This window comes from Rhinolophus sinicus, linkage group LG13 (genome assembly GCF_036562045.2).
Source record: "Rhinolophus sinicus isolate RSC01 linkage group LG13, ASM3656204v1, whole genome shotgun sequence".
Taxonomy (NCBI): Eukaryota; Metazoa; Chordata; class Mammalia; order Chiroptera; family Rhinolophidae; genus Rhinolophus; species Rhinolophus sinicus.
This window is the reverse complement of record NC_133762.1, coordinates 8,905,999-8,919,632: the sequence shown is the minus strand read 5'-3', so window position 1 is coordinate 8,919,632 and position 13,634 is coordinate 8,905,999. Positions and strand designations below refer to the sequence as shown.

The following is a 13,634-nucleotide window of genomic DNA, read 5'->3' as shown; positions in this document are numbered from 1 at the left end:
TTGGAGAGCTGACCCCTCCCCGCCTCACACACACACACAGTCCTTATGGCTTGAGTAGGCTGCCCTTGCCCGAAAACATGAAAACGAAAAGCCATAGCTGGGCATCCAGTGACCCAGGAGGTGGCATGACACCTGACTGCTGAGGGAGAGCTCTGCAGCTATTGTTGAGTGGCAGGGATGGGGAAATGCAGAGGAGGAAGTACAACTTCAGGACTTGGCCAGTTTCCTTTGATAGAGCCGTCACTGACCCAGCAAAGACTGGTCAGTATATTGCAACCATTCGTTTCTAGGCATGGTGCCAGGGACCCCGGGTGCTGACAGGAGGCAGGCATGTCACAATATAAGCAGAGAGGACAGTGCACTGTGATATACACACTAGGCGGTGTTGCAGCTCGTAAATAGGTGGGGATGAAGAGAGCAATGAGGAGAGAGTACTTCGTTTTGCAAGGGGACCAAGAGGGTTGGCCAGGAAAGGACAAATGGGTTTTGAAGGATGAGTAGGAGTTTGCCAGACCTACCACGCTACGTGCCGCTCGCACGCAGTCTGAAGTCTGCTGTTTGTGTTCAGTGCTGCTGGAGCACGAAGCAGGAGGGAGGGAATGGGGGTGATCAGGTTGGCGCCGTGGCCAGGATCAGTGGGGAGAGCCTTCATTATGGCAGCCCCTATTCCCAGGCCATCACCACGGAGAGGAAGCAGAGAAGGGGGGCAAGAGCACCGTGATCTACCTCGTCCACAGCTACCCAAAGTGTCACCACACAGCTGGGAGCTGTCCCTTCCAGGTAGGCTCACTGTCAAAATGGAAATGCTCGCACCCCCCAGTTCTCGAGGCTTAGTTTGGGGACATGAGCGGGTGCGGGGGATAGAGAGGTAGGCGATCTGGGACCTGGCAGCTGAGACCACCAGAACAAGCTGTCAGCCCCATTCTGCCACCCCTCACTGAGTGCCTCTTCCGAGGCTCCCTGGGTGGGCCCTCCGCCCTGGTCCTGCTGCCCTAACAGCTGCCGGTCTGCGTTCCTGACCCACGGATCAGTGTCACTTCAGAATCAGCGAGATTATCTGCCCGAGTTTCCTGAGGCCGCCCTAACAATTCCCCACCAACGTGGTGGCTTAAAGCAACAAGTGTGTTCTCTCTCGGTTCTGGGGACCAGAATTTTAAGCCCTCCCTCTGAAGGTTCTAGGGGAATCTTTACTTGCCCCTTCCAGCTTCTGGGGGCTGCGTGTGGCCTGGCCTGGTGGCATCACTCGAGTCTCTGCCTCTGCGGTCACGTGGCCTTCTCCTCTTGGTCTGTGTACCCCCTTTCCTGTCTCTTACAAGGACACTGGTCCTTGTAAGATTTGGGACCCAGCCACGTAAACCGGGATGATCTAAGTTCAAGACCCTTCATTTAATAACATCTGCAAAGATGCTTTTTCCAAATAAAGCCACATCACAGGTTCCAGGGGTTAGGAGGTGGACATATATTTGCGGGGCCGGGGGCACTATTCACCCCACTATCCCACCTGTGAGTGAAATCCTCCACCAGCCTACCTGCAGTCCCCACTGGCCTTTCTCCTGCCATTGGGTGGAGAAATGGACATCCCTCCCCTTTCAAAGGAGAGCAGACTGCGGCCTTCTTGGGGCGCCTGAGAATACACGGCCACCCAGGCATCTCACAGGGGAAAAGAATTCCCTTCAACTTCCTTCAATTAACCAGCCAAATTAGTCATAATAAAAGATTCTGTAAATGATTTGGAGTGATGTTTAATAACTAATTGCAGTTCCTCACCATTACTTAGAAGTTAATCCACTCACAGAAGTGTTTATTGATGGGCTTTCTGGGGGCTCTCTTTGCTTTTAAATACTTTGGGGCAAGTCATTGCAAAGGTTTTAGCAACGTCCAAACGGTATTAGCTTGTCAGATTATATAAGCTTTGGTAAAGTGCAGTCATTAAATGCCTCTGTTTTCCGTCAAAAGGTACAAATGACTGGGCAACACGGGCCTTCCCCAGCATGATAGCAAGGGACCCAAGTTATTGATAAGATGGATGGAACACAAGCATGGTGCCCTGCCAAGGCTTCGAGCTGCCCTTACATAACCAGAGGCTCTTAAACCTGGACACCCATTAGAGCCACGGGTGGAGCTTCTGAAAGCGTGCTGAGAGAGCTTGGACAATCTCAGAATCAGGGTTTCTCAGGAGTCAGACTGGAACGTCGGAATTCTTTGAATGTGCAGGAACGAGTAGGAACTAGGCTACACCACAGGTGTGAACATCTGCAATCCCACAGGTGCTCAGGCTGCAGTGTTACCATCTGTACAGTGGGCTAACTGGCCTGCAAGTTCTCTTGTTTGCAAAGTGCGTAAAGATTCCTTTGTCCCCCTGGGGCTCTCCAGAAAAGCAGACTGGAGCCATTGGATCTATTTTAGATGGGGGCTCACTGCAGGAAATGAAATTCATTTCAGCTGATCTGGGTACCAAATTTCTTTCTCTGACTTAAATTGCTTCTAAAGATCTTTTGGGTGATTTAGAAAGTTCTTTAAGTAAAACCCCCAGCAAGGATCTTCAGATTCTTGGGGGCCAGACCTGTGTGGTTTGAGTAAAATTCCCCTGTTGGATTCCTCAGGACTACAGGAATGTGACTATCCCCGATCCCATCTGTGTGCTTTGCTAGATGATTCTAGAACATTCCCCCTAAATCAAAGGCACCCTAGAGCCTAGAGAGCTGTCCTTTGATCACCTGTGTTTTGAAACAACACAAAGGAACCTTGCTCTGTGGGTACAGAGAGGTATCCCTATTTACAAACCCCAAAGCAGGCAGCAGTTAGGGGGCCGGCAGAGCACACTCCACAAAACAGACCAGCTCACTCGCAAAGGCAGAGCGGTGGACACACCTCACGATCCCCACCCCCACACTCTCCTTCACCCCCTGCGAGACCCCTGGGCCCAGAGAAGGCTTCCATGGAAGAAAGCAGACCAGTGAGGAATAAGGGACACGTGTCATTCTGGTTGCTTGCTCCTAGTTCAGGATTCCCTGTCCACTGATGGCTCTGAATCCCGCTAAGAGAGGGGAGAGGGCTGTAGGGTGACCACTGTCTGGGTTCGCCCAAGACGGAGGGGTTTCCTGGGAAATGCTAAAACCAGGCGGTGCTGAGAAAACCAGGATGGCAGGTCACCCCTCCTTCCAGGGCCCTCTGTGCTGAGCTCACTTCCTGTCCTAATGAAGTCATTACCCAGGGCAATGTGCATATCTCTGAGGACAAAGGCAGCCAGATTGGCCACTGTCATTGCTGCCTCGAGGCCATTCCTGACAGTCCCTGCCTGGAACCTCGGAGGGTGACATACGACAGGAAAAGCTGGGTTGGCCAAGGGCAGCTGGCAACAGGCAGACTTATCCTCACGTGTGTTTGGTTTTTGCAGGAAACAAATCTTGAAGTTCTTGGATGCTGAGAAGGACATTTCTGTCCTCAAGGGGACCCTGAAGCCTGGAGACATTATTCATTACATCTTTGACCGAGACAGCACAATGAACGTGTCCCAGAACCTCTACGAGCTCCTCCCGAGAACCTCCCCACTGAAGAACAAGCACTTCCGGACTTGCGCCATTGTGGGCAACTCGGGGGTCTTGCTGAACAGCGGCTGCGGGCAGGAAATCGACACCCACAGCTTTGTCATAAGGTAACCACTGCAGGGACTCAGGGTCCAGGGCAGAGGCCGAGTGAAGGGGAGCATCACCCATTGTCCCAAGAGGTTGAAACAAGACACGCTGGTTGGGTTAGTCCCTGTTCTCAACCTTGATGGCACATTAGAATCGCCTGGGGAGCTTTTAAAAGTCCCAGTGTCCAGCCTGCACCCCAAACTAATCAGATCAATCTGAGGGTGAGGGGGCATGAGGCCCAGGGAGCCAGGCGATTCTACTGTACAGCTAGGGTTGAGAATTGCTGGTCTAGTGCACAGGTGGGCAGACTATGGCCCACAGCCTGGTTTTGTCAATAAAGTTTTATTGGCACACAGCCACATCCATTCATTTTCATACAATCAGTGGCTGCTTTATCACTACCACGTAGAGTTGAGTACTTGGGCAGAGTTAAGAGTTGCCACAGAGAGCGCATCTATAGCCCACTCCGCCTAAAATATTTACTATCTGACCCTTTACATAAAACGTTTACGGACCCCTAGACAGAGCCTCTATGAGTGGTTAACAAGAAAATCTCCTGGGCTGGCCAGAGAGTTTACAAAACTCTTTTCAGTGTTCTGGAAGGTCATACTCTACTAGTAACTTTATATCCCGGAGTCAAAATCTGGGAAGTGAGAGAGCAACAGAGAAATGGGTTTTGTCCTTGACTGTCATTCTCACTGAAATGTCATCTCATTTTTCAGTCACCTGGACACAGTTACTCTGACACCTGACCCCCCCAACCCAGACAGCCTCAGAAACAAGGCCTTGCTGTCCCCTCATCAAAAGTAGGGCATACAGAGCTTCGAGTTTCATCCCAAACAGCGCCCCAGACCCGGCAGAACCCAATACCGCATCTCACGTTTCTGCTGGGACTGTGCGATGCAAAGAGAGCCTTGTCCTGGGGCTTTGGGAAGCGGCCTTATCCTAGAGCTCCCTGGACCTCAGGACATGGGACCAGACACTGTGTTTACTCCTCTGTGCACTGGGATGGACGAGCCCCTGCAGCCTGGCAGCCACACTTGTTTTAGTTTTGTCATCTTCTGCCAGGTTCTGTCTGTGCCTGGCCTATCCAGCGGCTCAGCCCCCACTTCCCAAAGCTCTCCAGGCTAAAGACTGGGGGAGGGAGGAAGAAAGGGGAAGAAGGTGGGGCAGGTTTGTCTGATTGGAATCCAGAGAAAGGCTGAGGGTGGGGTGGGGTGCGCATTCAAGATTACAGGTCAGGGAGGAAGGCAAAAGCTGCCTCCAGATGGGGTCAGATCACCTCTTCGGGTACCAGGCAGCATCGAGGGGTGGCCTTTCGGACTTGGTGTTACACATGTAAGCAGTGAGCTTTCCATGGTCCACCTGGCCCTGCCCCAGGAATTTTCAGAGTCAACAGAAGATTCTGGCCGGCACTTGGTTGTACGGACAGTTAACACAGCAAGGCAAGCAGTGCGGCATCCAGAGTCCACTCTTGGCTCTGGGGCCCATTTGTCATGTGACTTGGCATGTGTCACTCCCCTTGATGGGCCTCGATTTCATCATCTATAAAATGGGCGGGTTGGACTGGCTGTCTTTGAGGCCTTTCTGTTATGAAGGCTGTCTGTGCTCTAGCCCAGTGCCATGAGAACTTTAATGAGCAGACAAACCACCTGAACTTATTTTAAAAAATGCAGCATCTTCCGGTCTGGAGTGGGGCCGGAGACTCTGCATTCCAGGGTCCTGGATGCTGGTATGGGAACCCTGCTTTGAGAGGCACAGCCATAGGCGGCTTTGCTTCTCTGCTGGGGGTCATGTGCACAGACTTACAAAAGGGACCTGAAATGCCAGGAGAGAGCTGCTCAGAACAAAGTGCAGTTGCCCTTGGACCTTTAGTTCTGGCCCTCCCGGATTTGCATGTCTGTGGGGGTTGACTCGGTGTTTTAGGACAGGATTCTGCAGCCCCACTGTGTGCAGACCTCACGTTTCACGTTTATATAAGACCCGGTCTTATATTATATCATACCATATCATATCAGACCTGGTATTATATTTTATATTATATTTATTATATTATGTTTATATTATGTTATTATTATATTATGTAAGACCCAGTCTTATAGTATAGTCAAATAAGACTGGGTCTTATATTAATTTTTGCTCCAAAAGACGCATTAGAGCTGATGGTCTGGCGAGGTCTGATTTTCGGGGACACACGGTATGAGAGCTGCATGAGACAGCGTGTGTCTATGCTCAGGACAGTGTCTCTGCAACAAGGCATATGAAGTATTTGTTCCCCCCCGTCCTTCCCGTGGGTGCGTGGAGGTCACCCCATGATTCGGCACCATGTCCCCTGTACCACTTGCCTTTCTGAACGGTAGTTGTCCATGGACCCCGTGTGCCCACTGCACCCACCGCACCCTGGCAAAGCAGAGAGGTTGTGGCCACCTCTGGACCCCAGTCCACGCTGGGCCCAGCACAGCACAGGGGCTCTGCGAGGCTCCATTGGGACAACAGACACCGGGAAGGTCCTAACGGGAAGTTCCCGGTCTCTGTCAACCCAAGTCTTCACTCAGCTCGCCTTACTCTGGGTTTACTGGGCCCTTCTCTGTGTGGGAGACACGTGAGACCTCACCCCCATCTCAGAAAACTCTGCATGTGAATCGTCGTAGGGCACACTGCACGCAAAACACAGTGAGCCTGCAAAAAACGTGCGACCCCCAATCCCCTGGGGAGCTCAGGGCAGGCTTCGGGAGGAAGCACCATTCACGTTGGCAATGGTGAGGCGAGGAGAAGGAAAGAGCACAAGGGGGCATGGAAGCAAGAAGGTAGATTCATGGATCACGGAGCCCAGCGCCTGACCACACACAAGGGGCTGCTGGGAAATGAGGTCACACAGGGTGTCTGGTCCCACAGGCCCCCGGAGCCGGCAACGCCAAGCTGAGGGGACTGCACGACTCAGGGTCATACATATGCAGTCAACTCCCAGATGTTTGGGGATTAAAACTTCAGTGGGTACAACCACACACACACACACACACACACACACACACACACCTTTCATAGGGACAATCCTATGGACAAATGCCCTTCCACAGACAAATCAGCACCTCTGCTTAACAGGACTAGGAACTTAGCGTGTCCCAGGTGCACTTCTACACACGTCATGTTTATTAACTCACTTAATTCTCACAACAATCCTGTCAGGAATGTCCAGTTTTGCCCTGGCTTTTGCAATGAGGAAACTGAGTGACAAAGAGTCAGAGATGACAAGTGTAGTTCGGGCCAGGGTCAGGCCATGGACGCAAGCTGCCTCTCCTCCCCGACAGACTTGCCCTCCGATACCCACTTCCATCTCTGCCAACACATACTGCAACTTCATCTTATTGTTGCCTAAAATGCAAATCTGTCCGTGTCACTCTCCTGCTCAAGAACCTTCAGTGGCTCCCTATTGCCTTTGGAACCAAGTCACGGACATACAGACAGCAGGATAGCTCTCCTGCCCACCTCCTCCACACAACTGGCTCCAATCAGACCAAATCACTTGCCTTCCCCTATATACTCACAGTCTTTCCCACCTCTTAGCCCTTCGACACATTTCTTGTGCCTAAAATACTACAGTATGATGTTTCCTAAACTGCCTGGTTATAAGACTGACCTAAAGAATTTATAAAAACAGATATCAATTCCTAGGCCCATCTGTTGACTCTGGATCTCTAGGTGACTGACCTGGGGAATCTGTACTTTTGGCCTGAAGTGATTCTTCTCATCAGGCAAGCTAGAGAAATGCTGTCCTATTGTGTCTTTTCCACTAATCCGCCCTGCTAGACTTCCCTCCATGGTCACCACCTCCAGGAAGACCACCTGATGCCTCTCCTTCCCATAATAATGATGACACTAGTCACATTTATTGAGCTCTTACTGTGCTCCAGCAGTGTTCTAAGAACTGGGTGTGTGGTCGCTCCTTTAATTCCTGGGAAGGATGCCGCTGTGATCGTCATCATAGCGAAAGAAACTGTTGTGGCTATTCCTTAGCTATGGGGAAGCTCTCAGGAAGGACAGAGGTGGAGCAGGTTGCCCAGAATCACACAGGCAGGAAGTATCAGGGTGATTCTGAACCCAGGGGTGTGCGTTCAGAGCCCTCACTCTCTCACCTAATGTGGCCCAGTCACGCCCAGCAAAGCGTGCTCATCTTGTGGGCTGACAGCTGGCTTACTCGCCTCCTTCCTCCTCTCCTACATACTGAATTGCAGAAGGCAGGCATTGGGCATGCCCAGGGGCAGCAAAGTTCCCCGTATGTGCTAAGAGCCGAGTCAATACGTGTGGCAGGACAAGAAGGAGAAGGCACGAGAGGAGGGGCCGCTGAGTGCAGGAAGATGCCCTCGGTCTTTGTTTTGGGAGGAGGAGGAAGCGAGGACAGGCCAAGGCTGGATAACGTGAACTAGAAGCAGCTTCCTCCAAGGACCATGTTGCCTTCTTCCCTCCGGCAGGTGCAACCTGGCGCCAGTGCAGGAGTACGCCCGGGACGTGGGGCTCAAGACAGACCTGGTGACCATGAACCCTTCGGTCATCCAGCGGGCCTTCGAGGACCTGGTCAATGCCACGTGGCGGCAGAAGCTGCTGCAGCGACTGCACAGCCTGAACGGCAGCATCCTGTGGATCCCCGCGTTCACCGCCAGGGGCGGCAAGGAGCGCGTGGAGTGGGTCAACGAGCTCATCCTGAAGCACCGGGTCAACGTGCGCACTGCGTACCCCTCTCTGCGCCTGCTGCACGCCGTCCGCGGGTGAGCGGCCCCTGGGGGGAAGGTGCTTGGGAGGCAAGAATCCTTTCCCGGGGCACTGCCGTCCCCGCTCTCCCACCCACTAGCTGTGTGACCTCTGCCAGTCACCTGACCTTTCTGAGCCTCCCTTTCTGATGAGAAGAAGGGAGGCTGGCAAGTGGGTTTTATCTGGCAGGGCAATTTTGGCCAACTGGTCGTGCCTGCCTGGAGAGCTATGCTGAGAACAAACCATAAGGGGCAAGAATGGAAGCGGGAATATTTGCTGGATAGCTATTGCAAGAGTCCGGGTAGGAAATGCATGTGGCTTAGACCAGGACGGTGGTAGTGGAATAGTTTTGTCAGATTTGCCATAAAATTTGGAGGAGAGGCAGCAGCACTGGCTGATGGATTCTACTGAAGGAACTCATGGGAGAGAAAGAGAAAAAGTCAGACGACTGTTAGTGCTAGGGCGTGAGCATGGAGGGACAGTGGTGCCATTTTCTGTGACAGGAGGAGCCTGGGAGAAGCCCATGCATGTCGGGCATATTGAGGAAGAGACTTCTTTCTTGGGAATATTAAGTTTGAGATGCCTGTTACAAATACACCCCACCCACCCTGACCTCGCCGCTTGGGGCCAGGCTCTGTGTCCAGTCACATGGTTCCCAATCCTGCTCCAGGACCACGACAGCCCATTGCACAGCCTCCCCCGACCAAGGGACATTGGCACGCTCTTTACTGGGGCCTTCACATAACTCGGTGTGCCCTGGGAAGCCCTCGGAACCACCCACAAAGGATTCTGGTCCTCATTAGGGTGGGAATGCACACAGACACCCTGTGCCACAAAGAAAGACCTAGCGATACGTTCAATAAAAGGCAGCCACACTCGTGGCTGACAGAGACCTCACTGAGGCCACATCCTTCATCCTGAAGTGTGACCTATTAGGGACCTTCGTCCCTGTCACAGAGGGGGGCTCCGCAGCAACCCCCACCTCCCAGACTTAGGATCCATTCCTTAAATGTTGTTTCTTCCTGAAAGGAGGAAACTCTATGTGGTTTGGGGGTCAGAGGGGAGCAGAGAAAGAGAAAGACCGTCCTTTGGTAAAGAGAGAAAGGGTCCCTTGATGGGGAATGGGCAACCACCTGGAAGAAACGCGTGCAGCCAGAGCTATTTCCAGCTATAATTGACTCACTTTTATCTGTCAAAATAGCATTAAGCACCAGTAACAAGCCCTTTAAACAAACAGGCTGTTAATCCTGAGATCACAACATCTTCCTTTGCAGAAACTCCCCAGAGGAAGTACTGCAGGGAAGGCGGGTGGGGGGGGACTCCGCTTTTAGCAAGGGGAAGAGGTGGGGGGCATGGATTGGATTGGGTTGGATGTCACGGGCCTTGGAATGGATTTCCGCTGCTGGCCCTCTCCCTCTCCTTCTGTAGGGCCACTGGGCCTTGTAGAGTGCAGGGTCCCGCAGGACTTCAGAACTGAATCAAAATTTCTTTCGACAGGCTGGTGCAATGAGCTAATCTAAGAGGAGGCACTTTAGTATGGACAGAGGCAAGGGCCTGTACTTAGGTTCTAGAGAATTGTACAGAAGGATGAACAGCACCAGCCGTCGGCGGGTGTGTGGCTGCTCAGAGGGACGTGAGCTTAGATTGCAGCAATGGATGGAGCACATCTTTGAGAGGCAGGGAGGTCAGCAATGGCCTTGATTTACTCCCTCTGGTCAAATCCCACGTGGAGAAGCACATTCAGTTTTGGGTACCGAGGTAGAGAAGGACCATGGTGGCAGAGAAATTCGGAAGATGAAAGGTTTGGGGCATGAGCGCAATCTTTATTCTTTCAGCAAATACTCACAGGCTCTGGGGCTGTGCAAAAATCAATAAAACAACGCCTCTACTCTGGAGGAGCTCACAGATGTGGCCGGTGAGGCGTCAGGTGTAGAAGTAGGGCTGGGAGCGGATCCAGAGGGAGTCAGCTTTCATCTGCATGCTGGAAAGAACCTTCCAACAAATAAAGATCATCTGAAAGGAGGCATGGTTGCCTCCCAGGAGGTGGTGAATCCAGCCTCCTTGGGGATGTTCCAGCAGCAGTGAATGCCCCCCAGTGGGCCGTGGAGAGGGAAAGCCACACCACCCCAAGTCGCTGTCTGAGCTTGGTAGGGCCGCTGAGATAAAGTACCCCAGGCTGGCCGGCCTAGACAACGGAGTCAGTTGTCTCGGTTCTGGAGGCGACGAGTCTGAAATCAAAGTGTCAGGAGGGCTGGTTCCTTCTGAGGCCGTCGGTTGGGGAAGACTGTCCAGGCCTCGCTCTTCAGCTTGTCAGTGACCATCTTCACATTCACACGGTCTTCTCCCTGTGTGCATGTCTTCTCCCAGTGTCCCATTTTTAAGGACTTCAGTCAGAGTGGATTAGGGGCACCTTAACGACTTCCGTTTAACTTGATGACCACTGCAAAGACCCCTTCTGCCCAAATAAGGTCACATTCTGAGGTTCTGGAGGTTATGACTTTAGCATAGGGATTTTGAGGGGACACAATGCAACCCATAAGACTTGGGCGAGCTGGCTGCCCTTCCACTCAGGTTCTCTGCTTCAGGGCACCTGTGCTAGGAGAGTCCCTAACCACCATGTACTCTCAAGCTTCTTGCCCACCTGAGACAGTGCTCGGGCTCGGGCATTGCAGGGAGTTAGCAGTGTGGTACAGAGACCCTGTGCAGAAGGCCTGCCCTTCAACTCTGAGCACCCGCTGCCCCAGCCTGAGCAGCTCTCCCAGGCGACTTCTGGCTCTGCCTGCCTGCAGGGTGGCACAGTGCCCCAGCTGGCTGTTGGCAAGGCCATTGAGCAAGCAAGGGGGAGGGCACCCAGGCAATTGAGCACGGCCGCGGGCGGGAAACTGTGGTCGGCAGCTGGCAGTGAATGGGTCTAATTCAATTACAACGATGGGGAAGGCTGTGAACCACAGAGAGGGCGGCCCTTGGACAAGAAAGCAGGCCCAGGCCCATTCAGCCACCCAGCCCACAGGCCTGGTGCAGAAGACGCCTGTGAACTGGCACTTCATTAGGCATCAGGAGTGCTGAGCCAAGGCTCCAGGATGGCACCGACCCAGTGGGCATCCCCTCAGGGCCGGAGGAGTGGATCAAAGCAGGCCCTGTTGCCTGTCAGGGGGCGGCAGAAACCGAGGACCAGAGGGCAGCCCCAGAGGTGAGCGTACGCAAAGCGTGGAGACTAAGGTGAGAGACGCCTGCAAGTAGGAGCTATCGCTTCCCAGACATGCCCATCACACCGCAGAGAGCGTAGACCTCGACCGCCCATCACACCGCAGAGAGCGTAGCCCTCGGACCGGTCACAGGAGCTGAGTCCCCAGTTCCTCCAGTGGACACGCAGTCTGGAAGTGTGTTCCATGTAGAAGAAAAGGAGGGAAGTCTGTGGTATTCAGGCACAGATGGCTACCCGTAGTTGGTCATTTTTTTATGGATTGTTTCTCTACGTTTTTACAAAAAAACAGCAATGCACATAGTAAACAGAAAAATCCATGGAGTATCAGAGGATTTAAAGCGGAGCCCTCCTCCTCAGAAGCAGCCTGTTAAACTGGTTTTCTGTGTGTCTCCTGCCAGAAAAAAAACCCTTTTACACATAAGGGGGCATGTTTTAAGCCCCCGACCTTGCTAAATCCTGGAAATTATTCCATATTGACAGCCACCACGCGTTGCCCTTCACAGCTGCCTAGCCTTCCGCTGTGTCTGGACCATAGTTCAGTAAGCAGACGCCACTGGGGGGGGGGAGCATCACGGGGGTTTCAATCTTTTGCTCGTGTAACCAGGGCTATAGTGATCGTCTCATACTGAGCCCTGCACACATATGTACGTCTGCCTATAGGCCTGCTTTGTAGAAGCGTCGCTGCTAAAAAGAGACGGATACATGCCTTGTTAACTTTCATAGATATTGCCAAGTTCCACTCCCACCTACAATTACTGAAAATGCCTGTTTTCCCCTAATCTCACCACCATGGTGTATTATCAACATTTGTTATCTTTGCCTATCTAGTGGAAAATGACATCTGATTGTTGCTTGAAATTGGATCCCTTCAATTATGAATGAGGTTGAATATAATTTTTCTGTTGGAGGTGGCATTAAATTCCACAATCCAGCCAGGAGGTGTAGCCCCCAAGAAATGGTCTTGCTGGGTCCCTGCTGGGCCCCTAGGGCCAGGGGTGATATCCGTGGGTGAACAACCATCTTTCGACTCCCCGAGGGAACCAGCTCAAGCAGCTGGCATCATGTTTTTCTTTTTTTCTTTTGACAACATGCCATCTAGGATGCTGTTAGCCTGCCTTTCTCATGTGCAAACCTGGTAGCTGCCTAGAAGCATTTAGAGTGAGGCGGGCTCCTTCACCTGTCCTGCCAGCATCCCCAAAGGGTACCAGTAGCCTCTGCTTGCTTGTTTGCCTTCGTTGCTTCATGGAATAAAGATCTGTGAAGCTGCCCACACTTTGTGCATGTGCTCTGCTAGGATCTGAGGTTATACAGAAGCCAATCCACTTGCTCAGAGAATTTTAAATTGCAAGGGAGGAGAAAGACAAATCAACAAGAAATTACAGTCTAGTATGAGAAGCACTGTGAGAGGGAAAGGACAACATCCGGGACACAAAACCCTCCTGCAGTGAAGCTGAGACCATAAGAAGGGGTTGTCAGCCAGGAGACATGGGAGGTTATGGTGTCCTGGGAGAAAAGAAACCAAGTTCTACGTGGCGGTGTGGCAGACTTCAGGCCCAGATCGTAAGGGTTTCCCAAGCCTGGATGAGGCCATCGGATGCTAGCCTGTGGCCTCCCAGTCATTGGAGGGTTTTTGGTGGCCTGGTCAGATGAGGTTAGCAGGCTTGAGTGGGAGCATGGGCTTGGGTGAGCACGGAAGCCTGGGGACCAGTAATTGCCCTCAGGCACCCCCAGGGCTTGGCCAGCTCTGCGCTCCAGCCCCAGACTCTGAGATTAAACCCCCAGCTCTCCATTCCCCCAAAGCTCGGCAGCCTCGGCCTGAGATGTCCCCTGGATAACCAAGTCCTAAACAGCGCTCCCAAGGACAGCACAGCAATGGGCTGTGGAGCCCCAGGTCAGGGACGAGGCTGCTAATGTGGGTGATGGGAGCCCAGAACCCACAGACTTTGCACCAAGTGTCCCTTGACAAACACCTGTGAGGCATTCCTGCTCTGTAAGGACAAAATGATCTACAGCCACAAAGTGCTTGTGTAGCTTCTTAGAGAAAGTCC

At 52.5% G+C, this 13,634-nt stretch overlaps 1 protein-coding gene and 1 long non-coding RNA gene across 3 annotated transcripts in view; one reads left to right on the top strand and one right to left on the bottom strand.

Annotated features, from left to right (window-relative positions):
- Nucleotides 1-13,634, bottom strand: part of LOC109444928 (uncharacterized) — a 110,856-nt gene that overhangs the window by 54,122 nt on the left and 43,100 nt on the right. The window lies entirely within an intron of this gene.
- The window catches only part of ST8SIA2 (ST8 alpha-N-acetyl-neuraminide alpha-2,8-sialyltransferase 2), a 53,888-nt gene that overhangs the window by 32,234 nt on the left and 8,020 nt on the right, over nt 1-13,634 (top strand). For both annotated transcript variants that reach the window (XR_012491256.1, XM_019726693.2), the window contains exons 4-5: nt 3,398-3,655; nt 8,105-8,398. Coding sequence is in view for 1 of the 2 variants with exons in the window: in XM_019726693.2 (XP_019582252.1) it covers nt 3,398-3,655; nt 8,105-8,398 (552 nt within the window). In the remaining variant the exon portion in view is untranslated. The remainder of the gene's footprint in view (nt 1-3,397; nt 3,656-8,104; nt 8,399-13,634) is intronic.